This window comes from Chroicocephalus ridibundus, chromosome 4 (genome assembly GCF_963924245.1).
Source record: "Chroicocephalus ridibundus chromosome 4, bChrRid1.1, whole genome shotgun sequence".
In the NCBI taxonomy this organism is placed as follows: Eukaryota; Metazoa; Chordata; class Aves; order Charadriiformes; family Laridae; genus Chroicocephalus; species Chroicocephalus ridibundus.
The window spans coordinates 40,937,783-40,963,770 of record NC_086287.1 but is presented as its reverse complement, the minus strand read 5'-3'; the positions used below and the strand labels follow the sequence as shown (position 1 = coordinate 40,963,770).

Below are 25,988 nucleotides of genomic sequence, written 5' to 3'. Positions count from 1 at the left end.
CCCAGCCACTGTGCAGTGGGGGAAGCTCCACAGACAGTCCTGGGACATCCTCATCGCGGGTCCTCTCCTGTTGGCCTCTGTGGTGGGAAGTAACAGTTGCTGCCCCCCCTTCCCCCCCCGAAATTGCCCCAAATGACACACTTTCATTTTTCACCGCATGTGTTTCCTTCCCCCTGACAAAGCCATTTTAAAAATAATACTACAAGACTGAAAAAGGCTAAGCCCATGTTTAGTACTTTTAAAATAAAGTTTTAAGGCTTTTTCTTTTCCCCCCAAACAGAAGGAATGACTAATTCAATTTTTTCCTAAACAAATTTGCTGTAAACAACTTCTATGCCAACACTTCCTTGCATTGTTTGGCTTTTAAAGTACAGCCTTGGGCTAGTACATGGAGATCAGAGAATGGAAGTGAGTAGACCATTTTCATTGTCTCAGATGGGAGAAGTACTGAGAAATAAAGCGATGATGCAAATAGCTGAAAGTAGAACATATTTCTAGCGGGCTTCCGTTTTAACAGTCTACACCATTAATAATGTATGGCATGGAACCAGATGAAGCTTTTCTCTGGAAATCTAAATTTGTAATAAAGTCCAAGTCTGAAGGAAATAGCCATCGGGCTTTGGGACTTTTTAAGCTCCAAAAAAAATGATTCTAAAACAAATATCCTATTGTGGTATTTGAGAGAGGGAGACTGCAGTTTTGCAATCACCATCAACTGCTCGAGGATCATGTTGCTGTCAGAGGGAACAATCCTGCTCTCGCAGGCCCCAGGGAGAGCGGTTCAGATGCTCTCCCTTGTGTTGGCAATGCGCATCCTGCGGCCACAAGGTGAATTGGATCGTCTTGCTGTTCCAGATGAAACTTTATCTCTTGTCTTTATTTTTCTTTTTGCAAGGCTAGTTTACAGTCACATCAGCTGAAGAAAATGGTTATTTTTTAGCTGGCTCAACCCATTTGTTCACATTTGGCAGCCTAAGTCTGCTTAAATCTATTGTGAAACTGCATGTAAAAATGCCATTGTAAAACTGTCACAAAAAATGCTTCCACTTTTATTTAGAATGACTAGCATTATCCAAATGGAAAAATAAGGCACCGTACCATGACGTGTACTTGAGGCTCCATTAAAGCAGAAGAATTTTTTAATCCTAGGATGGAGGTAGTACCGTAAATACATCTTTTTACTTAAATTGTCAGACATCAGTGTTTCATTTTGAAAGTGAATCTGGTTTTATCGTTAAGCTAGAGATCTAATGACACCAGCCTATAGTAATCACTGAAACACTTTTAAAGGATTTTCATTTCCAGACTGTTTTTTCTTTGTAGGGCATGGCTATGGAGATAATCTTTTTTTCTCCCTTTTATCTTTTCCTCACTCCTTTGTTAGGAAACAAGCCATCCAGTTTTAGTGTGAAGAAGAGTTCTTTAAAAAGTACCTTTCTTTCTGACTCTTAAGCCTCAAATAAAGGTTTTTTACTCAGCTTATATTGACTTAAATATTCAGGTTCAAGATATAGCAGGAGACTTTTGGAACTGAACAGGTCAAGTGGCTAATTGCTTGCCTAGACTTGCCCATTCGATCTCTTTTTAATTATCTCATAACATTTTTTTCAAAGTGCAAAACCTGCTTGCATTTTGTTTAGATCTTTTTTGTATTCTAGAGCTTGTGATCTGAAGGCAGCTGTTCCACCCATTTTTTGGTGTTGTGTGTTACATACATGTGGTTCCTGATGTCCCGTTTAATTATATTTCTAGCAGAGGTTCCTTTGAAAAGTCCACTTGTCTGTCCAAGCTTTAATTTGCTCACTCTGCATGTTGGGTTAGTGTTAGTAAAAGTAGGCTGTCAGCATAGTTACAGGCAGCGTGTCAAAATGGCCATGACTGCACTTAATGCAGCTCTTTCAGATAAATAAGGTCAAGAAAGTACTTTTCCAAACCTTACAGCTTTGTTCCAGTCAGGAGCTGGCATTTGCCCTAAGATTCATTTCTGTCGGAGATTTACCTGCTCTTACCTCGGAGCTAGGCTGCTTCCCTCTCTCTGCCTTGTTATAAACATGTAAAATGCATACCGCTCTGTAAAAGACCGTTGCATAGAGTTAGAAATTCATCAAACGTAGTGGAAAGGAGTTGAGATGAGTCTTTACAGTTATAAGGCCACTTGTCAAAGAACTGATTTTATTTCCTGATCTGGACGGTTATGGCCATTCAGTTCAAAGACTAGAGAGGTGCAAGGTCTGTATCCTGGCTGGGGAAAAGAAAAGGCAAGGTACAAGATCACCCTCATATTTGACCGTAGGAAGGTCCAAGAAGGAGAGATTTGCTTTGTAAATTGGGTGTTGTAAATGCTGGAGGGGAGCTCCTCACCTGTCTTTGTGGGGGACGGAGGTTTGTGCCATTTCCAGGCATCGTTGTCTGTGGTTAATGGTGTGGAGGTTAGTTCCACTGTCTAGCTCAGCATGGTTTTGAAGGATCTTTTCACCTCTGATACAAGCCTGCTGTGGAGAGGACTCAGTGCCCACAGTTCCTCTGTTACTAAAATATTTGGGATGCAACAAAAAGATACTGTTCAGTCTGATTCTTTCTGGGGGCACTTAACAGTGAGTGTGGCTGTCCTGCATTCACTGTCAAGAAAGGATGCAGGGAGGTCTACCCTCTGTCTGGCTGAGCAGCAGGAGCCACCAGCAGCGGGAAATACCCACCAGGGAAGAAGGCGTTCAGAATGGTTTTCTAATACTTTTTTTTCTTTCTCTTTTCTTATTAGGTGAACGTTTGGCTAAGCCTGAAAGAGGCAAAATGCGAGTGCACAAAATATCCAACGTGAACAAGGCCTTGGATTTCATTGCCAGCAAAGGAGTCAAATTAGTATCTATTGGAGCAGAAGGTAAAGAAACCAGCTGATCTGTCCGGGCCCAAGCTGTGCTTAGCTGTTGCCTTTCTCTCACGGCTGTGTGTAATTTCCCTTCGTACCTCCCTAGCCCTACCATGTCCTTGCAAAATAAGACATGGAGGGAAAAAGGGAATATATTAGGCCTTTACTCTGTATTTAAATCCCACCTTCGCACCAAGCTGCCAAACCTGATTCCCACTTGGGTTTATTGTTCAGGTCCTGCTTTTCTCCTGTTTCTCATGAGTTAAGGAAAACATTGAGCAGTGGCAGAAACAAATTAATTCAGATGTTTCTTTCTCAAATGAGAGAATTGAAATGAGTCTCAATTGAAGCACAGCAGCTGCTTGCATTTAGCTTGGTGCAGAGCTGCTGGGAAAGATCCCTTATTGCTGTAGGATATCCCAAAAGCCAAGTGCAGTCCCCAGCACAGGTCAAGGACTCCAGAGGCCCCAGTTTTCAGGGCTTCCAGGCTTCTTGTGCAACCCAAAAAGCTGCGTGGGTTTTTGAGACCATTGTGGGTAGCACCAGGGATGCCCTCAAGATGAACTTGCAGATCATACAGACAGCGGGGAGTTGTGTAGGATTTTTGTCCTTTTAGCAAAGATGGTGGGTGTTCTGCAGATATGTCACCCGAGACCCAGAAGGTCTTGCAGGGCTAGTAAGATAGTTTGCTCTTTTATAAACCTTAACAACTTGTCACCTTATCTGGATTGTGTTTTCCTGACACTTGTTTTCGTCTGCTCTGGACCTGTGTTTCAGTCCTGCCTATGGAGTTCATGTTGTCACTGTTGCTGTGGAGACACTCAGCTTCTATGGTATTTCTAGGTTTGTCTTTACAGTGACCACGGAAAATGAGGGAGGTTTGTTATCTCCATCTTACAGATGGAAATATGTGGTTTCTCCAGGGAAACTCATGACAGAGCCAGGAAATTAGCCCATGATACAGTTCTGGATGAGCATTCCTCCTTTGGGAGAGTTGTGGAGCTGCAGGGCTGAGCCCTGCCTGTTCTTAGCCCAGGAGGTCAGAGCAGTGTCAGCATGTTGTTCCCAATTTTAGCCTTTCAGGCATGTTTTTGGAGACATCTCCAAGACACGTGCCCATCTTACGGTCCGCTTTTTCTGTGTCAGATCAGGCAGAATACTGCAGCAGCTGTAGGTGCTTACGTTTGCCTTACCGAGACCTTTACCTGAATGTACTGCTTTAACTTTATGGAAAATTTGCAACAATTTGAAGCTAGTGCCCAGGGATGTGGCAAGCATTTCTTTACTGTGTTTGGTATTTAAAAGCAAAATACAAGAGGTGAACGGCTCAATGATACTGATATTTTGTATGTAAAGCTTTTCTTCAGTTTTCCCAGCTTTCCCCACAGGAGCAACCTGAGAGTGTTGCTGGCCCTGAGCACTCTTTACGTAGCACAAATGCATATCTAAGATAATTTTGTGCCCTTACAAAATAGACTGGTGCATCCAGTGTCTGATATGGTAGTCCGTATCTATGTGAGACCCTTTTCAAACTGGAAGTTGGATCTGGAGCCAGAGGTCTTCTGCCTTAAAAGAGCTCCTGCTGTCATTTGGATCTCAGACAGACATTTGAATCCTTCTGGGAGTCTAGAGCATGTGTAAAACTTATCTTCCCTGAGCTATTCCCTTTTTTTTTCCTGGTTCTGCTCTCCTTGGCACCAGTTTGCCTTGTCCTCCCTTTCCACTGGATTTTTCTTTTTTGATCTCTGCTCCTCTATCAGCTGTGACTGCACTCTCATAGCACTTAGAAATCATTTGCAAGTAAAATGGTCTGTGACCAAAGATCTCCAGGGCCTAGTTATTCAACATGGATTCAGAGCAGTTACCCTGTTCAGAAATAGGCTGTGAGGTGCCATTTTGTGACAGAAGCCATGATTTACATCAGTCTGAAAGGTGATCCCGACCTCCCCTGCCAAATATTCCTGCTCTCCTTTGTCCTGGTTCCCATATAGCTGCATGGTGAACCCATATGGTTTTCTTTATACCACAAAAGGTAGCACAGAACTGAATTTTGGACCAAGTTTAGGTTGAGTTTTTATACAGAGTGCTCAGGCCTGTGCTGTGATGACAGCTCAGGCCGCGTAAATGTGATCACAGTATAGGTTCCCTGACGCCAGCTCCTGCTGTGCACCCAGACCTGGCCCAGATGACTCTGGTTGTCACCAGGCAGCATAACCTGCTGCAGTGCCATCCACCCAGTCCATCCAGGTGCTCGGTGTACAGTAAATTACACATCAGCTATAAAAATGGGCTTTTACTTTGAACAGCACAGCAGTAACTCTGTCCATGGAAGAGATTATAAGCCTTCCTGGAGCATGAATTTTAAGGGCTTACTTTCAGACTTTAAGAAGACATCATGCAGCAGTAAAGTAGAAGATAAAAGCCAATGAGGCAGTCATAACACTGCACTAAGAAAATGAGCTGTAAATGCCTCGGTCAGGTTGGACTGATCTAGGAAGTCTTCCAGGTGGCTTTTCTCCCAGAGGAGAAAACCACCATCCAGCAGCAGTGTGGTGGTACTGGCTGGGGCAGCACAGTCCTCACCCTGAGGTGGCTTGCTCCGTCTCTGGGTATCTGCTGGGCAGCCAGGGTCCTGTGCGGATGGCCTGCAGGCCAGCTGTAGTTCTCTGTATGCATTAGACAAATGACATTGGGCATCAGTGTCCTGGCTTTATTTATTACTAGTTTTTGTGGTTAAAATACAAGCTTCAGAAAGAATCCCAAGAAGACTCTCAGGTCGGCTTAAGCCTTATGAAACCTTGTGTTTAATCAGAGTTAAAGCCAGCAAAAATGTTTTCATGGCATTTATCTCACTTTTCATCAAATAAAGATCCCTCTCTGCTGTTTATAAACGAAGCTCTGCAGCTGCGTCCTAGTGAGCGACAACAGAATTGAAGAGGATTTCCTACACACAGCATGAGCGCAGGACATATTCCATGTCCATGTTAAACGGAGGATGAACTAAGCAAACAGAATAAGCAGTAAGGGTTAAGAGCTGCTTTTTACAACCGTCTTTGACTGCTAACAATTCAAGATGATTCTGAACATCTCTGTTTAGCCAGAGTCCATAGGATCAAAGCAGTTGTGGCATGCAGCAGATCTGTGTAAATCTGGATCAAGGAAGGCTCTAGCCTGGTGCAGGTTCCAAATGGTTTTTCATCTGCTTTTAAATCTCACTGTCATCTGACACCTCAGGCACCTTCTTTTGCTGTAATAGATTCCATACTGGTGTCAAATGCTCCTGGGATTTAACAGATTGAATAGGTCAAGTATGTGACCCTAAGACTGTTTTATTTGCACCTCTAATCTTCATAGAAGGTTGCTGCTTTCTTAGACAGATGTGGCTCCAGTTCAGCATAAACATAACTTTGGATGGACTGATCCCCATTCTCACCTGTGAAAGGAGAAAAGAAGCTTAGAAATTTCAATAATTGGAGAAGTCCCATCTGAGCAAAACACCTACTGAAGTCCCAGGCAGAGCAAGCATATATTTGACAGCAGAAAGAGGGGGAAAATAAAGTCTCTACACATCAGTGAGTGAAACATAGCATTGTATTTGTCCCTGTCTCGTCCCCGCTCACAGTTAGGGAGTTGAGATGTACACCGCCATCATCAATGCCAGCCATCTGTCCTAAATCTGGCTGGACCATGATTAGCAACATGCTTAATGAAGACAGGGGCATGGATGCTCGTCCTGCTTTATTTGGCTTTTGTCAGGATAAACAAAATGCAGAGCAGCCTTAATTTTATGTCACCATTGTTGGTCTATGTTTTCAATTGCCAGATCATAAAGCTATCCTGCTAGTTGTTCATCCCCTGCAACTCCTTCTCTCCATGGGGTAACCAGAGGCTGTGTTCTCATAGGCAACTCAGAAATAGCTAGGGGGGATAACAGTTTTTGTAGCATTGATTCTGCTTCTAACTACCCAGGCCAGTGTAGAAAAGTAAGCTTAATTGTTTTTGCATTTTTCAAAATGAGTTCATGCATTTAAAAAAGGTGGTGTCATTTTAAAAGCCACATCTGTGTAGCCAGCCAGTCTTGCTCCTAAGGACTGAATATTTTTCAGGCCCTTAATTGGCTGTCAAGCAAATGGATGAGTGTACTGTAGCTTTTGCATATTTTGTTTGTGGAACTTGGTACAATGATGGGAGCTGAGTGGAAGCGTATTCACTGGTGCAAAAAATTTCCTTCCAGTGGATGCAGATGCCTGTTCAGCTTTAGCCAGCAACTCATCCACCCCCAAGTTGAATGTAAATCACATTAATAACATGTACTTGCTGCTGCTGTTCAGACAACAGCTGCTGGTGGTGGAGGAAGCACAGACAACACTTGCAGAGGTCCTGCCTAGGAAGAGCACTTGGAAAGCACAGTCAGGCAGAAGATACAGTCTGATTATTAGACTGTTAATTTGTGAACTGCTCTCACATTACTGAGCCTTACTTACATCAGTGGGGAACAAACACAGTATCTTTAATTAAGCATTAGATTGTTCTAGCTTTGTAGTGTTAACACTCAACTTTTTAACAGTTCCTGTGGATTTTCTTTCTCTTCATCACCATGAAGCAGAAGGCTTCATGCAAACCTGTTTTGCAACCATGTTTTTCACTTTTGTTTCTTCACCATATTCTACTGTATTGGAAAGAGACTGGCAGCAGCTTGAAGGGATCCTAAAGGAAAAGGAGGTTGGCATTGGGGAATGCAAGGGTGGAAAACTGAGTGAGTGAGGGCCAAAGAGCATATCCTTTCTGATCAGGCTGGCTGACTTTGTAACCAGGTTGCCAGGAGACATTTTTTAGCTCTAGAAATAAAAAATGGTTGCCCGCTTCTAACAAATAATAACAGTTTTGTCGACTATTTTAAAGAAGAAAAAAAAAAAAAGAAGAAAAGGACCAGGGATGGTGAAGTTGGTTAAATCTGCGTCCTGGGATGTTTCACTTACTAATCTCACTAACATCAGTATCTGCTTGGTAGGTGGTGGGTTTTCCTTGTGTCAAGAAAAAATAAAATGATATGTAGAGATGAAGTGGTGGAAATATTCTGGGCTTCTTCTAGAGCAGCTTTGCTTTGGTGCACTGCGAAGGAAGAATCGGACATGGGAGCAGGGAGCACACATCTTCCTTTTTAAATGAGTAATGCAATGAAGAGGGTGGGGGAGAAGAGATCACAGAATCATAGAATGGTTCAGGTTGGAAGGGACCTTAAAGATCGTCTAGATCCAACCCCCCTGCCATGGGCAGGGACACGTCCCACTAGACCAGGTTGCTCAAAGCCCCATCCAGCCTTCTGGGCAACCTGATGCTTTCCAACTTAACTCCACCACCTAACTTTATAAAGATGGAATTTGAGAATGTGACCAGAGAATAGAGCTGAGTTCTGTTGCCACATTAACAACTTAACGCCATCTGGTTTTATGTAGGTATCTTGACCTTTATTTCCAATTAAAATCCATGGAACAGTAACATTAATTACCTGTTTCAGCTCACTGATTTATTTATTAGTGTTCATAAAGCATTTTCAACATTAAAGTATTGCCATCAGCTTTTCATCTAGTCCATTAAAATAAAGAGCTCGATTTAGTTTCAGATCTTAAATATACCTTAGGGTCCTCCTGCCAACTGCTGTGGTCTTTACAGGCATTGGGGTTTTTTGCTTTTTGAAAATCCCCCACAAATATCTATCACATGAACAAAACAAGCAAGCTGAAAATGTGGATGCTTTCTTTTCTATTTTATCTGTAGTATCTCAGGTATTTGTAACAATATTAAGAATTTTCCTTTGAGCTGGAGAACGCAAGAAGTGCAGAACTGAATATACTTGTCATCACATGACATTTTCTTACATCAGCCTAGCAGACAACACCCTGACCCCAAAATACCTGTAAAAAATTAATTTGTGAGAAAATTGTCAGTAGGCAAACATAGTTTTTTTCATGCCAGCAACAATAACTGTAGTTCTTTTGTACTGTAGTGAAAAGTTGTTGGCTCTTTAATTCTGGACAAACTGATGCCCCACCAGGTCTCTGTCTGTACTCGTAAATGCAGGGAGGTGTAGGCACAGGGGTTTACTGCAGTAGAACAAGGTGGTGGTGTGTCTTGTTTTCTGTCTTTTAAATCTGTAAATCCCTAATGCACATGTATGTCAAAGCACAGTGGAGATTATCCTTCTCATTTACACTGGAAGTTGCACCACATGTATTGCTAAATCACAAGCTTTCAGGAGTTTGGACCAGATGGACATGGTTTCTGAAACAACATGTTTGGTGTGTGTTTGAAAATTTTTCATAAAAGGAAAACATTTTTAATGGCTTAAAAGGAAAATTCCAAATATTGTTACTTTTGTGACAGGATCCAGACAGGTGGCAGTTGCCTATACTGCAAATTTCTACTTGCCCCAGAGCATGATGTATTCCTACTGGGCAGCTTTATGGAAGCAGTGACACAAAGGCGTCTACAGTAGTACAAAAATGGTTTCTAGCAGCCTTGTTAGGACATGAATTATTCTACCTCCAAACAGTAGGTAAATTCTAATCCTTTTCTTACTGAAAATATTCTTGTAGCTTGTCAGTTTTTTGATAAAGATCCTTCTGCCATGCAGGAATCTGCCAGAGAATGAGTAGGAGAAGGCAGGTTGGCTAGTTTCACTATCCAAAAAAGTGAAGGCTGTAAATTTTATAGCATGTATATATAGTCTGTGTGGAATTTTTGTAGATGCTGAGGAGGATCAGCGCTTGAGACCCAGCTGCTCACCCTTTGGACTGTTTGACGCTGATCTATATGTGGTAGAAGCCTCTTTCTGGGCCAGCATCCCCCCAGTGCCTCCCCCCAGAACCTTGATCCCTCATCCTAAACAGATCATATGTCACAAACACAAGCAGTCACTTTCTAAAACCTCTTGACCCTTGCTGATTTATATTGTGGGGTCCAATGAGCAATAAAGCACAATCTGCTTAACATCTTAGTTTATATTATGGTCAGCTCAGGCTGGTCAGCATGAGTCTTGGCTTCCTCTTCAAGCAGGACGCATGTACTTTGAGGAATGCTCTGTTGTGTCTTTTGTCAATTACATGACTGAAAGAAGTCCTTTAGAGGCAGTCTGGTGTATGTGGGCTTGTTTGGAATTAAAACGTTGATGTTTCTTGGTTTTCTTGGTGGTAGATAGTTCACATGACAAAACCAGCTGTCGGAGCTCATCTGCACTAGGAAGTCTCACTGGTTCTTCTGGTAGAATTACGCTGGGGCAGTTACGTAGGTGACTTGAAGCAGACATTTCAGAGTAAGAGAGGAAGGCTTTTCTTTTTCCTAGTTTGGCTTATATGGCTTCTAAGTGATAGCAATTAAACCTGAAAAAGATGTATTTAGGGCCCTGTGGGAAATCGCACTGATCTAAATTGGTCCTTGTTCCTGGTCTTTTGGATCATTGGTGTCTGTTTTACACTCAGTATTATACTGCAAGAGAACCAGTCTGATTACTGGGTACTGCTGGGCAAGACTGTGCTGTACCAGCAGAGCATCTGGGGAGGTGGGGAAGAACAGTTTTCAGATGAAATTCCAGTTCTCCCATCTGCAAAAGGGAACGCTCCCCAGTGCTCCTGTTTTGCTAGGATTTTCACCTGCAACTTGATTTCTCCTATTTCTTCCCTTTCTGTGTTTTTTCTCCATAGAAATCGTGGATGGCAATGTTAAAATGACTCTTGGAATGATCTGGACCATCATCCTTCGTTTTGCCATTCAGGATATCTCAGTTGAAGGTAAACCTTAGTTCTTTCTAGCCGCTGTTCAACAATGAATTGGAGTAACTAAATGGCTTTGCCACTTAAAAGGCCCAGAATGTGCTTATGTGAGTCACTGGAAGATCCTAGGTAACTACCCTTCCCAAGCTGCCCTGTCATCTCACTGACATTTCTGGCCAAGTTCAGGTATACTGAGAAGAGTTTTTCACATCCTCTTCTTGTAAGAGATTTTAAGAGCAGCTCAAAAAGATGGTGAAGCCTGAAAGCCAACTTTGATGTTGGCTTTTCTTGCAGGCTGATTCAGGAACTAGCACTGAAAATGGACCTATCTCTTACAAGTCCTATAAAACTCTCCTCTCTAATCCCGAAAAGCTATCTCCTTATTACAGAACCTCATTAAGAAAATATTAGCAACAAAACTATCCCAGTAGACTCTTCCAAACAAAGAATTTCCTGAGAAGTGAAATTAAATAAAGCACAATTCAGCACAGTCCCTACCAAAGAGAAGTTGGTCATGTTTTTATAGCATATGCCTCAGAGACTCCTGCTTTCTAAGAAAATGAGTTAATTGGTGTGCTTGCTTGCTTTCTTTAGAGACATCTGCTAAAGAAGGACTTTTGTTATGGTGTCAGAGGAAGACAGCCCCCTACAAAAATGTAAACATCCAGAACTTCCATATCAGGTGAGTTACAGGCAAGATTTTAGCTTTACAATCTGTGTTATTTTCATATGTCTCTTGTTACATCCAACAATGTTCCTGACAGACCTCCCAAGGCAATGCAGATGCACGTTACAAAGTAACAGTGTAGTCCAGAGAGACCTAGAAAATTAAAGGCAGAGGTTATAAGAGGATCCAAGTACCTACATCCCAATTCCTCATTCTAGTTGCTTTCATAAAGTTCTTCAGAGCATTAAGTCTTCTGACAGCAGCATATATGCCTGGGCCAAGCAAGACAGCTTTTGCTTTATGGAAACTCAGAACGCTTTAGGAGCCATGAAATAAGGGCTGCACCAGAAACTCTGTAGTATGGCAGAGTTGGAAATGGATGAGATGTTTTCTTGCTCTGCTCTTAATATTTCCAAATTGGCAGATGTCCCAGTGAAGATTCTGCATAGTAGTGCTTTTTCCAGCATGTCTTGGAGAGCTGTATGAACCATATAAATGTAAAGTGCTTTTTTGAGAGCTTAAGTGCCATCCATGGTAGGCAGTACTATAGTGGAGCTAGCTATGGGCATCTGCCTTTTCCCTAAGGAATGCACTTGTTCCTTCTTTAAGCCTTGTATCTATACCTTTTTTCAACCCGAGCTCTACACCTGTCCTTGCATGCTCCATGGGACATGCACAGAGAGTTCAGCACAGACAACTGGCAAAAAGGAGGTGGCAATGCAAACAACAAATCCTAATTACAGTGGATTTTTGCAGGGATTGAAAGGAATCTTTATTGCAGTCTCATGCAGGTACAAGACATGCCTCCTTCCCAGCAGTTACAGAAGCACCATTGGCCAGAAACTAAGCCAGAATTAGTTGTCCTGCTGTCTTGGTGCCTTCCCTCATGCTTGTCACTGTGTCCCTCCCTGGCTGACCACTGTTCATTGTGCTGTCTTCTGTCTCTCTTGTAGTTGGAAGGACGGCCTTGGTTTCTGCGCTTTAATTCATAGACACCGTCCAGAGCTCATCGACTACGGGAAGCTACGAAAGGTACAACACAATTTTTTTGTCAGACCAGATGCTTGGCTCCTTGGAAGTAAAGAGGGAGAAGAATTAGCTTGATAAACATAATTGGAGAACTTCAGCACAAGCTGGCAGTTGCAGGACTGGGGGGGAAGGAAGGAGGGATGAATCAGTACATTCAGGCTTCTTAGTGAAGCGTGAACTTAATGAGCTTCCTGCTCGCCTTTCTCTGCTTTCAGACTGCCTTATGAGAGACACGTGCCCCAACCCCAGCTGATGAGCAAAAGCTGGCAAATTCATTAACACCAAATGTGAGACTAGTTCTGTGCTAATGTCACAGACTAGCAAGTCAAATCAGACTTAACATTTCTGTGGAGAGTTGGATATAAACCAGTTACCTGGTGTTCAAGCTCATTGAGGGCGTCTCTGTGTCCTCACTGGACACTTGTCACATGCTTAGCACTGAGCCATTTGCAGTACTGAGCTTCTCCTAGCGTGTAGGTATCAGGTGCCAGAAAAGCATTTGCCGTAACACTCAATTTTACTTTAAAAAGTGCCACTGGTAACATGATATCTAGCTTCTCCAAAGTTTGATTCCTGTGTGTCTTGAAGATAAGATTGCTAAGTGGATGATGAGACTAAGCGTTCAGTGGTATGTGCTGCCAGCAGTGTCTTGAACCCCACAGGGTGATGGAAGACCAAACCGGGTTCCCATCCTATTGGCATTCCTGCAGTCTCCTGAGATCCGGTTTCATTATATCTGTGAACATGTGGAGTGAAATGTCACCAAGAGCATAACTCATGTGTTGTTACTGAGGCTAATACACAAAAAGTTTGACCATCTGATTACAGAGGCTGGGTGTTATAAAGTGGATACGTGTTCAATGTTAGCTAGGGAAATAAACATAGAAGCCCATTAAATTTGAACTTGAGCTCTTGGATCGCTGTGCAAATAGACAATATGTAAATGAGTTAGTCAAATTAGCTGCATCCTTGAGGCAGTGAATAGTACAATGCCTGCTCTGCTTTTCAGTAACCTTGTGGATCTTTACTGTCTTGCAGAGCAGTCAATTATATTATCTGATCAGTTTTAGTGTCTGGAGTCAGCACATGATGAATAAACAGTGGGAAGAGACTGTACCTGTTTACATAAACAGCAGCAATAAGAAAAGGAATTATTAGAGCTACATTTTCAGTGCCTGATCTTGGGAAAATAAAAGCAGCTGAGCAGTGTGTGTCTGACAGCTCCAGCCGTGTAAATGCTACAGCACTCTCTGTTATCAACAAAGCCCTTAGCCAAACCCAAGAAAAATGAGAGTGAGGGAAAGAAAGTTATTTGGTCATATTGCCTGCAGACTTTTTAAGGTGAAAGGGAGGGTGATTGTCCTAGCCAAAATGAACGTAGATGGGAAGGGATTTGTCCTCCTTGGAGTAAGGTTAAAGGGGACCAGAGCTTTTTGTTCTCCACTTGCCTTTGATCCCATCCTTCATCAGGTTCCCACTGCCTTCCTGCAGTCTTCTGACTCTTTCTGTATCATTTTTATTGTTTTTCTGCCTTGATTACTCTAAAGGCATGAGATTAAATGTATGTTTGAGAACTCTACCATAGCTGAAATCTTGAGAAAATAGCTGCGAAGAGACTAGCCTTTAGCTCTGGCAGTTGATGTGTGCTGAAGGGAAATTGCCTTTTTTATGCTAGATCTTTGAAACCCATATTGTAGAATGTAGGATATAGACACGGCACCTTCATAAACACAGTTATTTGCCTGGACTATTTCTGTCACTTGCTTCCTCCTTTAATGCTTTTTTCTCCTCCCTTTGGCTCAATTCAACTGATTCTTGCCCTTCTCCTTGGAGCCTCCTTCTCCTCTCGCCCTTCCCTCAAAAACAAGCAAACAAACAAACAAACCAACCCCAACATTTTGAATCATCCCTGGTTCTGCAGGGGACTTACCTTGCAGAGAAAGACATGAGAAAGGCTCCTGAGAAGCAGCCATCACAGTGGATGGTAGATCAGAGTTCCATCTCCAGGTCTCTTCCAACTCTAGGGACTGATTAATGACATCTCAGTTCTGTGTGCCTTTGACAATGTTCCATGTGTTTCTGTGTACACACACACGCATGTATAAGATAGAGGTGAGCATCAGTCCAAGCTGCCGATAGGTCTGCATTGTACCTCCTGTTTGGGCAGCATTCTGGCGCAGCTTTAGTGTTTTCTGCTCCTTCACAGAGGCAGTGTCTATGCTACAGACCATGTATAGGCAGCGTATGCTAACAAAAGGTAGCTGCATGTCTTCTTCACAAAAATTAGCAACTTCTTTAGTCAGCACAGTTTTGTATTGAGTTTATGTTCATAGCTCTTTTTCCTAGTCCACCCAGCTCGGTGTCAGTGATTCCCTGACACCACAACTACTTACTTGGTTAGATGGTTTCTGTTCGGTGCAGATCTATCTGCTATTGTTCAGCTCACTGTAGATAAGATCTCGAGATTCAGCTCATGATCTGCATGTGAGGAATATGCAGAAGATGGGGTTTCCCTTCCTCCTTTTACCCCCGACTGTAGCTCAACTGTGAGCCACATTTCAGATCTTTTTATCAAGTACAATGGTTGACTGATGGCTCAGACACCCCCTCATACACCACAATCCATATAGAAATGTGGTCTGTGTACTGCCGTGTTGGATGCGTTTATTACAGATATTCCTGAAAACATGAGTTGTACCAATAGATTTCTTTCCTAGTGTCTTCAACTCTGTCAGATATAGTAAGTGCTTGCTCTCTCTTGATTTTCCTCCCCCTCCATCTCTTTTCCTGATTGCTAGTTAATAGAAGATTTTTTTTTTTATGTCACACTGCAATAATTGCCATGGCAACCTTGTATGCCGCAAGCACTTGGCAATAGCTGGGGGAGGGGAGAAGACTCCCTGTGTGAGTTAGGGTCGTGGTCAAAGAGGAGGAGCTGCAGTAGTCTTTAGTCAGCAAAAGCAGGGAACGTGCCATCTGTTTCAGGCAGGTTTGCTATCTGCCACCATTAAAACAACATAATTCCTCTGTGTTGAAACTATAGCTTTCCTTGTGGTTGGCCCAGATAGAGCCTGATAAATTACTGCTCCTCGTTGTGTCTCTGCCATTTCTACATTCACGTAAGCAGAGTGGGAACCAAGGCACCTCTGCAGAACTTCATCTGGGTCAGTGCTTTTCTGGGGGGGGTGTTTCAGCTGTGGAAGGAATCAGGGGACAAGTGACTTGGCTTTTTTTCCTCTGCTGCCCTTGGGTCCCTAAAACGTGCCTGCAGATGTGGTGCTGCAGCACTGCACTGCAAGGCTTGGAGCTGCCAGTCTTTACTGCTTTATCCCTTTCCATGGGAGTCAATTGAAACAGGCGATTTGAAATCATGGTGTATGATGGGATGGAATTGAAACCAGTGGAGTTTGGAGGAGTTTCACAGGGCTCAAGACCCTGTTGTAGTCTTGGACAAGCCCCCAGGGAAACCCCGTCTCTTGCACAAAGAAGTATCACCTTCATGATGAGCAACCCCACTGTCCATGAGGGGTGAAGCTTTTCCCACAGAGAACAGGGTCTTGCTCAAGGTTTAGCTCTATGCTCATCTTGGAGCTAGTCTTGGGCTTACGTAGCTTGCTTTCAGTAGCACTGTCTTTAGCTTCGTTCCCCAAGAGACTATGTGATCACACATCTTTCTTACATACAAAGTAGAAGTCTGCTGGCTTCATCTAGGTGAGTCTCCAGTTTCCCGCATGTTAAGACTCCCAGCCCTTCCTTTGGGAGCGCCCAAGCCCAGTAAGTTTTCCCATCAGGAAACCTCACCCAACTTCCAGCTTAAAATTTCTTTTTAACCTTTGGCAACATTGCTCCTGGTGTTCTTACTTGGGAACCGATAGGAAAGCTATCTGCAGTGAATTTGCTCCTCCCTTTCCTCCAGGGGAGGCTGACAGATCTTCAGACAGCTCATTCAGATGGATCTGTGCTAAGAAAGGGTCTGTGTTAATACTAAACACTCTGTCAGGGCACTAGCAATGCCATGGTGGTCATATCTGGTCAGCATAGATTGAAATTTGGTACACAGTGGTGACATTTCTACAGATGTAGAAAACATCACATGAGCTACGGGAAAACTGGCGAGGGAGCTGCCACTTGGCATTTTTGTATTCTCCTGCACTTGAGTGAAAGAAAGGCCTTTACTTTCCCTTCCTAAATGGAGCTAAGGCCCTGTCTATACATAGTAAACAACGTACAGTATCTATTGAGAAGCTAGTGTCACCTTCCCAAATAAGGCTTTTGGTTACACTTTTGGTTCATAGAGGTCTCTCCACAGCAGGCACAGGAGACATGTGGGCTGAAGTTGAAATGGTACCAGCCTCCAGTTCCATGGCATAGGGTGGTTTCTTGTGACTGGAGGATAGTAAAAAACATATCCAGCCAGCTGTCAACGAACGCCCCCAGGTCCTTTTCTGCCGGGCAGCTTTCCAGCCACTCTTCCCCAAGCCTCTAGCATTGCATGGGGTTGTTGTGACCCAAGTGCAGGACCCAGCACTTAACAATCATTATGTTTGAATGCTGGAAACAATTTGCAGAGGTCTTTCATTTCCAATGACATCTGCGTTTCATATTCTCTTGTGTGGCTCTTTAAAATCTAGTTACCTTTGTGATATGACTCACGATGTGATAAGTCACATTTAACTTTGTTTAGGATTTGATTACTGTGTATTGATGTCTGTATCTGAAGTGCATCCTGCCACAGCAGAAAGCTTCTATATAGAGGAATAGAGATGTACTAAGGAAATGACAAGTCCTGTGCAGTGACTAGGAGGAAAAGCAATACTCAGACAAAACGGGTTTTTTTATATATATTTATTTTGTAGAGATTTGTTAAAACATTTCTGTTCCTCCCACTCAACTGGTGTTCAACAAACTGTACACTAGCTAAGGACAGCACCCATTGCAGATGTTGTTACTATTTCAGTATTGCTTAGATGTTCTAACAGACACACGGCTCTGCAGTTCGTTAAAATGGAAGTTGCAAAGCTAATATAAGCATGAGAAGTAAATGTGAGATATGGCCGTTTACTATCAGTATGATGTGAAGCTAATTTTACTTCAAACTAGGTTCAAGACAAAATGTATTATTCCTTCTTGTTGCAAGTGCATGGATTAATTATTATATCATGAGTCTCCAGGCTCTGCTTCAAAAGGAAGCTAATTATTTCATCCTGCTACATGAGGATTCATACATAATTTTGTCTGGACCAGCACAGTTACCTGAACCAAACCAAGCACAATACCTCTGTTCTGAGAGAAATGCTCTGTACCTTGTTACAAGTTGATGCTAATGCTCTGGCTTTGTTTCTTTCCCAGGATGATCCTCTCACTAATCTAAACACAGCTTTTGATGTGGCTGAGAAATACCTGGATATTCCCAAGATGCTGGATGCAGAAGGTAAAGTAGAACCTAGTGGCTTTTAACTTGCTTTTTCTCAAGAAATTTCCCACATCTTCTAGGTGGACTTGAATTGTACAAGAATTCAGTAACCTCTGAATGCTCCCTCCATGACCACACACTAAATGTATAGGGGAAAAAGTTACAATGGAATAATGAATCGCGTGTTCTTCCCTCTTCCTCCTGTGCCCCTCAGTCTTCTGAGTCTGGTGTGGAGATCTTAACCTGAGACTGACACACTAGGCAGAGATGAGTAACACCTGGCTACGTCCACTGCTGACTAAAGTATTCCCTTTCAAGAATCGGGCTTAATACTGAGTTAATGTATGGTGCAGGACTGCGTTCCTTTTGCTCCAGAATTTTTTTGGGCTCTTTCTGATATTGCTGGTGATCTTCCTTTTTGGGGCATGATATTAGTGTTATAAACTGCTTCTTCTTGACTACTCAGAAGTGTTGGGCATGAAGATCTCTCACTGGCTGGGTCTGGAGACCAAGGCAGAGGTCCATATTGTTCAGAGGTGCTTTTGCTACTGACTGTGACCACTTCCCTGAGACCACTGGGACAGCAAGGATTACTTTTCAGAGCCTTGTCGGGACCAGCTTGGCAATAGGTTTTGAAGACTGTAACTCTGGAGTAGAAACAACAGCCTGAAATAGTTCACTGGTTGTTGGCTGTTTGCCTGAAGCCAGCTGGTTTCAATGGTAGAAGCTGTATTTCAGGCTAGGTTTGGACAGGAGAAGTAATTAAAGGCTTTAGTTAAATAAGAGAGTGAGAGGAACAAGGGGGAAAGATGGTGATAGGACAGCTGAACCCAGTGAACCTATATTTGGGTAACTAGGGTGTTCATATTCTGAGGTAGTATTTCCCATCCCCAGGGATGAGTCTTGCTTTCCCTGCATTCATCATGCTGAGGTCACAAAAAATAATGAGGTTTCTGGAGAACATTCAAGTGCCTCCTGCCTTTCTGTAGGAAATAAAGCCACTGCCAAAATAAGTGGATCTAGCTTCAGATCTCAGCAAAGCTAGCAGTAATGAAGAGGGCCCCTTGCAGGAGCTCCCATTGCTCTTTCCTGATCACTCTCCTCCCTCATGGAGTGGAGCTAATGCGCGTTCCTCCACACCATTAATTCTGATCTCTAGAGGTGTTGAGTTTCCTCTGCAACTAATGAAAGGGCCTTTTGAAATTCAAGCCATCATTGTGTTGAAATGGAGGATGGGGGCATGGAAAGGAAGGGAGAAGGGATCTTTCCTGAAGAACTGCATGGAGGAATTGCAGTATAATACATCTATAAAAGTCATGTCAACCTGCTGCCAGTTTGTTTTGATTCAACCCATCAATCACAGTAATGTTCTCAGGATGGGGAAGTGCTGTGACATGTGACATGCTGACATATGGCTGCATTGGCCTGGCCAGATCCTGGAAACAATTTTATCATGAGGGAGGGGAACCAGGAGGGTGATCCTGGCTTCTGAGAGAGACACATCTTCCGGGGAATGCTGGGAAGCCCTGTGGAGTTGCTATGACAAGCATATACCCCAGCAGGCCTCCTGGACAGTTGTGGTTTTCCCTCTCCTTTGCTTTCCTCCCATCAGTTGATTATGCTCTTAACGTGAGGTTTTTTTTGACAGACATTGTTGGAACTGCCCGTCCTGACGAGAAAGCCATCATGACCTATGTTTCTAGCTTCTACCACGCCTTCTCAGGAGCCCAGAAGGTATCGCAGGATCCCAAGCTCCCTCCACAGAGCACACCTGGTGCCGTTGCTAATGTCCAAACCTTTTTTTCTTTCTCTCTCTCCTCTCTAGCTACGGGCATCTTTATTATTATGTTCTTGGTAGAGTTGGCTGTTGGTTCAAAGGGGTGCCCCAGACATAATACATGGGGCAAGGGAGCCAGGAGTCCCATTTCCCTATAGTCAATATTACTTCCTGTGGCACTTATCTATCCTGTGGCACAAATCTGAGGGAGCAGGGAGCTCTGCCTTCTCCATTTACCTTCCAAACTGCTGCCCTGTTGGCTGAGGACTGTACCCCGTGTTCCTGGGAAGTCTGAGCTTGGTCTCACAAAGGTGGACGCCACCACATAGATGCTCTGCTCAGCAGGACACTGCAGCCTGCCCCCACTGGAAACAATGCTGATACCTACTCACTTTTTTTTTTTTTTTTCTTTTTCAAAGATGAGGGAACAGAGCTGACTTAGTGGTTTTATGAAGGGTTCAATGAATACCCGAAGCTTTATCTTTACCTTGCATATGCTGCAGGTTCCCACACCCTTGCTTCAAGGTCTGAACCTGCTGCTTTCTCGAGTTGCGCCACAAATTCAGTCCCGGTTCACCTGGGGCTTACAAAGCATGTCTAACAAGTACATCCATGGTGATTTTGCAAACAGAGCATTGCTTATCAGGACTGAGATGCCTGATTTTGTTCATTTGTTTCTTTTTTTCCTCTTTTCTCACCCATCATGCTGGAAATCGGGCAGTTGAATTCTTGCTGTGTCTGGCTTAGCCATTTTCCTGTTGGTAATGGAGTCACTTAAGGAAAACGTTTTGTGGGTGAAACACTGTACACATCTCTCGCCAAAACCAAGCAGCCGCCTGTACTTCAGTGCAGTAGGAACAGGCAGTGCGTGTTGCAGCAGAGCAGATACTGTGTAGGAAGCACACTGCGTAGGAAGGCTCTGATCTCTAGCTCCTTGGCGTACAGAAAGGCCTTGAGCGCAGGCATTCAAGCCTCCAAACAGACTATTTGCATCCTTGGGCCAGGCCCCCAGACCGCAACTGTGAAGGTGCAGAGCCCAGATCCTCAGTTTGGGATCCCCCTGGATTGGAGGGGTGGGAGGGAGGGGTACCGCTTTGAGCCACAAGCCAACGCTGCTAGCCACCTTCTGATCCGAATTCCCAGCTCTCCGCATGGAAATCTGTTTGGCCTGTCCTGCAATGCATGATGGGAAGTTTTCTCCCCCTCTCTCACGCCACCCATGACTGTTTTGTTTTATTCTATGTGCTGCTTCTTACTTTATCCTTTCAACCTCTTTTCCTTCTCTGCACAGATATTATAGGCACGCTAAGGCCGGATGAGAAGGCCATAATGACCTATGTCTCATGTTACTACCACGCCTTCTCAGGGGCGCAGAAGGTGAGACTTTACCGCTAACAACCCCCTCCCCATTCCCTGCCCTGCCCACCACTCCTCTCCACCGAGGAACGTGTCAGACCCCCTTCCGCCCCAGGGCGTTTGCAGGGAAGCTCAATGCATCCAGCAGTGCGCTTGGATGTGCCATCTGTTGTCTTACTGGAGAAGTGATGTAAACGTCCTTCCCAACAGACTTGAGCTGCTCCTTCCCTCCAGTTTCACACCCCAGTGGTGGAGAAAGCATTTTGTAAAGCTGACATCGAAAGATGAATGAATGTCGGCTCTGACCGAGTCGATACCCTTTCAGAGATTAGTGGGCATCATCCTGGCCAGGCGATGTGCCTCCGGAAGTACCAAATCAAATCAGTCTACTCCAGGAAATCACAGCCTGTCCCTCTTGAGCTGACATCCTGCCTTCCACACTCAGACCCCGCTAGGTCAGTGGTCTTTTCCTAGGCTGAATCATCTGTGAGCTGGTTACATAGCACTTTTGTGCTCCAGCCACAAAGTGCATTCCTACCAGGCCTTGAGCTTTACCAAACTCATATGCGTCTCCATTCCTTGCTTCTCCCTGGTCATTGTCCTCTGTTTCCCAAACCACCTATATGTTCTATATCTCTTTCCTCTGCTTTGCACATTTCCATAACTTCAGTCCTTCTTCCTCTGCTTCTTCTTTACTCCAAAGTCTCTTTAGCTGACATCGGGACATTTGTCCTCAGAGGAACCAAATAGTCACAGTTCGCCTTTGGGCAAACTTCCTCCAAAACAGCAATTTCCCTGCAGTTCTTTGAATAGAAGAAAAAGGTCCATCCTTTCATCCCATGCGATAGCCTCACTGGGCTGCAGCCTTTCCACAAGGTCACTGCTAATTTCAGATGGTAGGCCTTGGAACAATAAAATACAAAGTTCAAGACTACATTCTTCATGTTACGAATAGATGTAAAATCTCCCTGTTTCCCCCAGCCACAACTTCTTTCTCTCACTCGGCATTTTCTATTTGAGACGCAATCCATGTGTTGCCCAGCTTGAGGGCTAACTTGACTCCAGGAAGAGTCCATCACTTTTGTACAAAGCATTGCTGATGGTCACAGCATTGATGCAGATACCATACTGATGCTGGCTTTCAGAGGGGCAAATGCAGGCAGTAGGTTCCAGGGAGCAGCTCTTTAGTTCAAGCTTTTTGTTCTCTGCCCTGTTTCATATAAATTATGTGATACTGTCTTTTTTTCAAGGAACTGGGAATGTGTCCCACAGCAGTGCAATAGACTTGCCCATTTGGCATAATTTGTGTAATCATAACGTTTCTGCAAGGATCCTGCTTTGTGAACAGTTCAAAATGCTTAAAACCAGGCTGCAAGCTCCAGCCAGCTGATACTTGCCCAGGAACACTGTAGTCTCAGAACTCATGCCAGCCCAGTGATAAGGCCTGCTGTTTGCCAGGTGCCCCTGGGGGACTGCTGCATGCTGTCTGCTTAACCTGAAGAACTCCAGATTGAGGAAACAGCAAACCACAATATGAGGAGGGTTGTGGCCTGCTGCAGGAGCAGCCATGCCCCTCGCCAATCCCTTCCTCTTCTCTCTGCACCCATTCCATGATTTTGAAACCTGCTCAGCAGGTCCCATATTCTCATCAGCAATTTAGGTGGATGCTAGGTGTCCAGGTATAACTGAAAACAACCTTTTACTGCCTCAGGACCTGAACCAAATAACTGGGGCAAGAACTAGAGATGGAGCTTCTTAGTTATTAAAGCTTCAGTCCCACGTAGTCTAACTGGCTTATAGGGAATATTAAAGATTTAATCATTTATTAATTTTTTAGCAGTCCCGATGGGCCATCAACTCAGCTGTGTCCTGGCAGGAGGGGCACAGCTCCTTTTTGGAGTTGCCCTAGCCATACATTAGCCAGCTGCTGAGTTACACAGATTCAAACCCCCGGGCAAATGCAAAGTGATTACTGAGTGCAGGCCCCAGCCCAGACTGTAATGTGTTGCTGCCTTGTGCACGGTTAGGGGACTTACTGTGATATCGCTCCGTTTTTCATTCAGATTTTTCCTTACTGCCACCAGTCCTGAAGGGGAAGTCCCATGAGCCACTTTCTGCTTCTTTCACTCTCTTATACTGAGCCTTTGAAGGTACAGGGTTCCCAGCCTGACCTCTGTGTGTAGATGACTGCTTTTTCTTTATGCCATTTTTTTTTATATATATATATATATTTGTAGGTATACTTGCTTTGATTGGTTTGCTTGTTTTCTAACCGCTTCTGACTTTCACACTAAATGCATGCAATTACTGGTTGGCTTAATATTTTGTAAACTTGATTTCTGAGGTGAAAATTTCTAACTAACGTTTTACCATTTTATTAAGAGATGGTTTGGCACACAGTATTCTGGAGTGGTCCTCTAAGGCCAGAGGACAGCAACAGGCAGGCATCTTCCCTACATAGTGCACAGTGGGAGTGCCTTCCTTTATGATCCTCCTCAGCAAAGAGACCTGGATCCATGAGCTAGAGAGACAGCTAACTCCGCTTCCATCCTAAGCAGTCTAAGTCAGGGTTGAGAAGTACAGAAAAGGCAAAAAGCACAGAAATTACTGCTACTTTGTCTATTCACATTTCCATTTTGAGTCCACCAAACAGCACATGCCTATCACATGGCAGCATGGTATTGAGCAGAATGCCTTGGGCTTGCCCTCCCCACAGTCTCTGAGTGCAAGTAGTGTAATGTGTCAGCATGACACTGTACTGAAGCTGATCGGCTCACACAGGTTCTCTGAGAACACAGGTATGCAGCTTCCAGCCCCCAGGATGGTGCATCTTCTCTGGGCTGCTCCATGCCTTGTGGGCATCCTGGCTTGTTTGGAGTCAGTGTGAGCATCCAAAATGCATCATTGCCTTCAGCAGTGGGGGGGAAGCCAAAATGGCTTTTTGCACTCCACTAATGAAAGTGTAGGGGGAGCTGCCTTGGCCTCATGTAAACATCTTAGCATGCCACCCTTCTTTTACCTGAAAGTGTTTGACTAAGGTTGCCATCACCACAGATCAGCTTATTAGCAGCAGTGTCGGAGGTATTTGTGGAGATTACCTGAAAGCACTGGGATCCTTTTGTCCTACCATGCTCAAAGCAAGTCAGTGTAATGTGTTGCTCATGACTTTAATGGTCACAGTGGCCACAGAGCCTTTCCTGCTGCTGCAGCAGCACACTGTTGCACAGAGCGCTCTGGAGTAGTCAAGAACCATAGGGAAGCAAGTACTGATAGGGAAGGGAAAGCCTCTACACTTCAGCCTTTAGGATAATACAAATAATGTCGTAATTGCTGTCATTGAGAGGGCTTTTGTGTTTGGACAGATGTTCAACACGTATATATACATACACATATTTTTAAAAACTTGGGCAGCTGGAGGAAATCTGTTGTCAGATACATGTAAATATGCCTACGCATAATGGGGTCCCTCCTGCACAGCTGGTTGCTGCTGCAGTGAGCTCCTGGGGTATAAAAAGAAGAGAGTTAAGAGTGTGCAGGGAGCTTCTCTCCTGGGATGATTGAGATAAACACTTGGCACCACCAGTTCCCTGCAGTCACTAGGCACATCATGGTGGGGCTCTGGCAATGTCTTTTTGACATACTGTTTGGTCCCATGTCTATAAAGTTTTCTCTGGATATCAAAGAGCTTTAACTAAAGTACAAACTTTAGTTAAAAACAGAACAAAGTACAAGCTTTCTTAAATGTAACCATTGTTTGCACTTTTTACAGTTTGTTGGGGTTTTTTTTAGGTGAAATTGCTCTTTCTCCTGTACAGGTCCCTCTGATGTGTTTTAAATTAGTTAATTTCTGTGTATCTGCTAGCTGCCCTGCTTTAGTCAAGGGACAGATGACTGAATATATGTTTTTACCACTTCTTATAAATGAATAAGATTGCCAGATCCCCTGGGACCTTAGCAATCCATACATCACTGTATAGTCTATGACTTTATTGCTATTCTTGCTGCCTCTCATCAGCTGCAAAAATTAGAGGATTTTTCTCAAATGGCCTTGGAGATTGAATAAACAGATAATAAAAGGCCTTTTAAAAATAGAAAAAGGTTGAAACTTGCCAGCTATAAGCTCAGCGAAACTTCTTTTGGCATCAGTCCCGCACATAGTTTTAAGGCAGGACAACACTATGTGCAATTGGCCTGTTGTAGTGTTGGCATGTGCCCTCTCCTCTTCAACTCCACTTAGTTGTAAGGAGAACTACTCCACAAAGCTCTTGTGGGTAGCTCTAGCACCTTCCCCAGGCACCAGGGTGATAGCTGTACTGGGTAAGAGGATGCTGAGCAATCCACTGACACCCATCACAGGGGCACATCCTCTGAGCCTTTGTGGCATGGCGTCTACCACGGTAATGATAAAGGGAGCTGATATCCACAGATACATGCTGTGCAAGGATCAGCTTGCTGTATGTTCCTTATGCCAAACACATGCATGGCACTCCAGGGAAGACTGACTGCTCCTCAGTTCATAGCTGGGATTTTTCTGATCCTTACTTTGTTCCAAATTCATGTTTTAACGTGTTCAGCTCCCTGCAGAGAACAAGGTTTTGGGCCCACAATGCGGGGGCGGGGGTGGGGGGAGAGCAAAACCCAAAAAAACTAAATTGTAACAACAGGCTCTTTTTTGGTGAGACTTGTTTTGGGAGAGTAAGCAGATAGATTACCCATAAAGGGGAAAAAAAATAAAAATCGTCTTCTCAGAAGGATCATGAGACCTTGAATACATGGTAGGTGTCATGCGGCAAGATGCTGGAGGAGGTGGCCCTGTAATGAGAGCCAGAAATACAGGGAAAGCTGGAAGAGAGCTCTGCTGGGCAGAATTTAAGGTTAAGAGGAGTATTTACCACTTTATCTTCCAAACAAAATTAGGAAATTTCCAAAGTCCAGTCTATGGATTAACTCAGTTTAGGTAGTTCTTTCTGGGGTAAAAGCACGTAGAGAGTCTCATCAGCTTGACACCACTCAGTTACTGCTGTTGCAGCTCTGAATGCTGGTGAGAAGAGTGGAGGTGGTGGTAGAAACCCCCTGTCTTTGTGAAGAGGCAGCCAGGGTCCCTCTCCTAG

General features: G+C 43.9%; 1 protein-coding gene across 5 annotated transcripts in view; it reads left to right on the top strand.

Annotated features, from left to right (window-relative positions):
- ACTN1 (actinin alpha 1) overlaps positions 1 to 25,988 on the top strand; it is a 92,309-nt gene that overhangs the window by 47,005 nt on the left and 19,316 nt on the right. For 3 of the 5 annotated variants that reach the window (XM_063331632.1, XM_063331634.1, XM_063331630.1), the window contains exons 3-8: positions 2,759 to 2,878; positions 10,567 to 10,653; positions 11,230 to 11,317; positions 12,256 to 12,334; positions 17,681 to 17,762; positions 19,393 to 19,478. In XM_063331632.1, coding sequence (XP_063187702.1) covers positions 2,759 to 2,878; positions 10,567 to 10,653; positions 11,230 to 11,317; positions 12,256 to 12,334; positions 17,681 to 17,762; positions 19,393 to 19,478 — 542 coding nt within the window. Of the gene's footprint in view, positions 1 to 2,758; positions 2,879 to 10,566; positions 10,654 to 11,229; positions 11,318 to 12,255; positions 12,335 to 17,680; positions 17,763 to 19,392; positions 19,479 to 20,812; positions 20,899 to 25,988 lie in introns of all 5 variants that reach the window. The other 2 variants (XM_063331633.1, XM_063331631.1) reach the window with 1 other exon arrangement.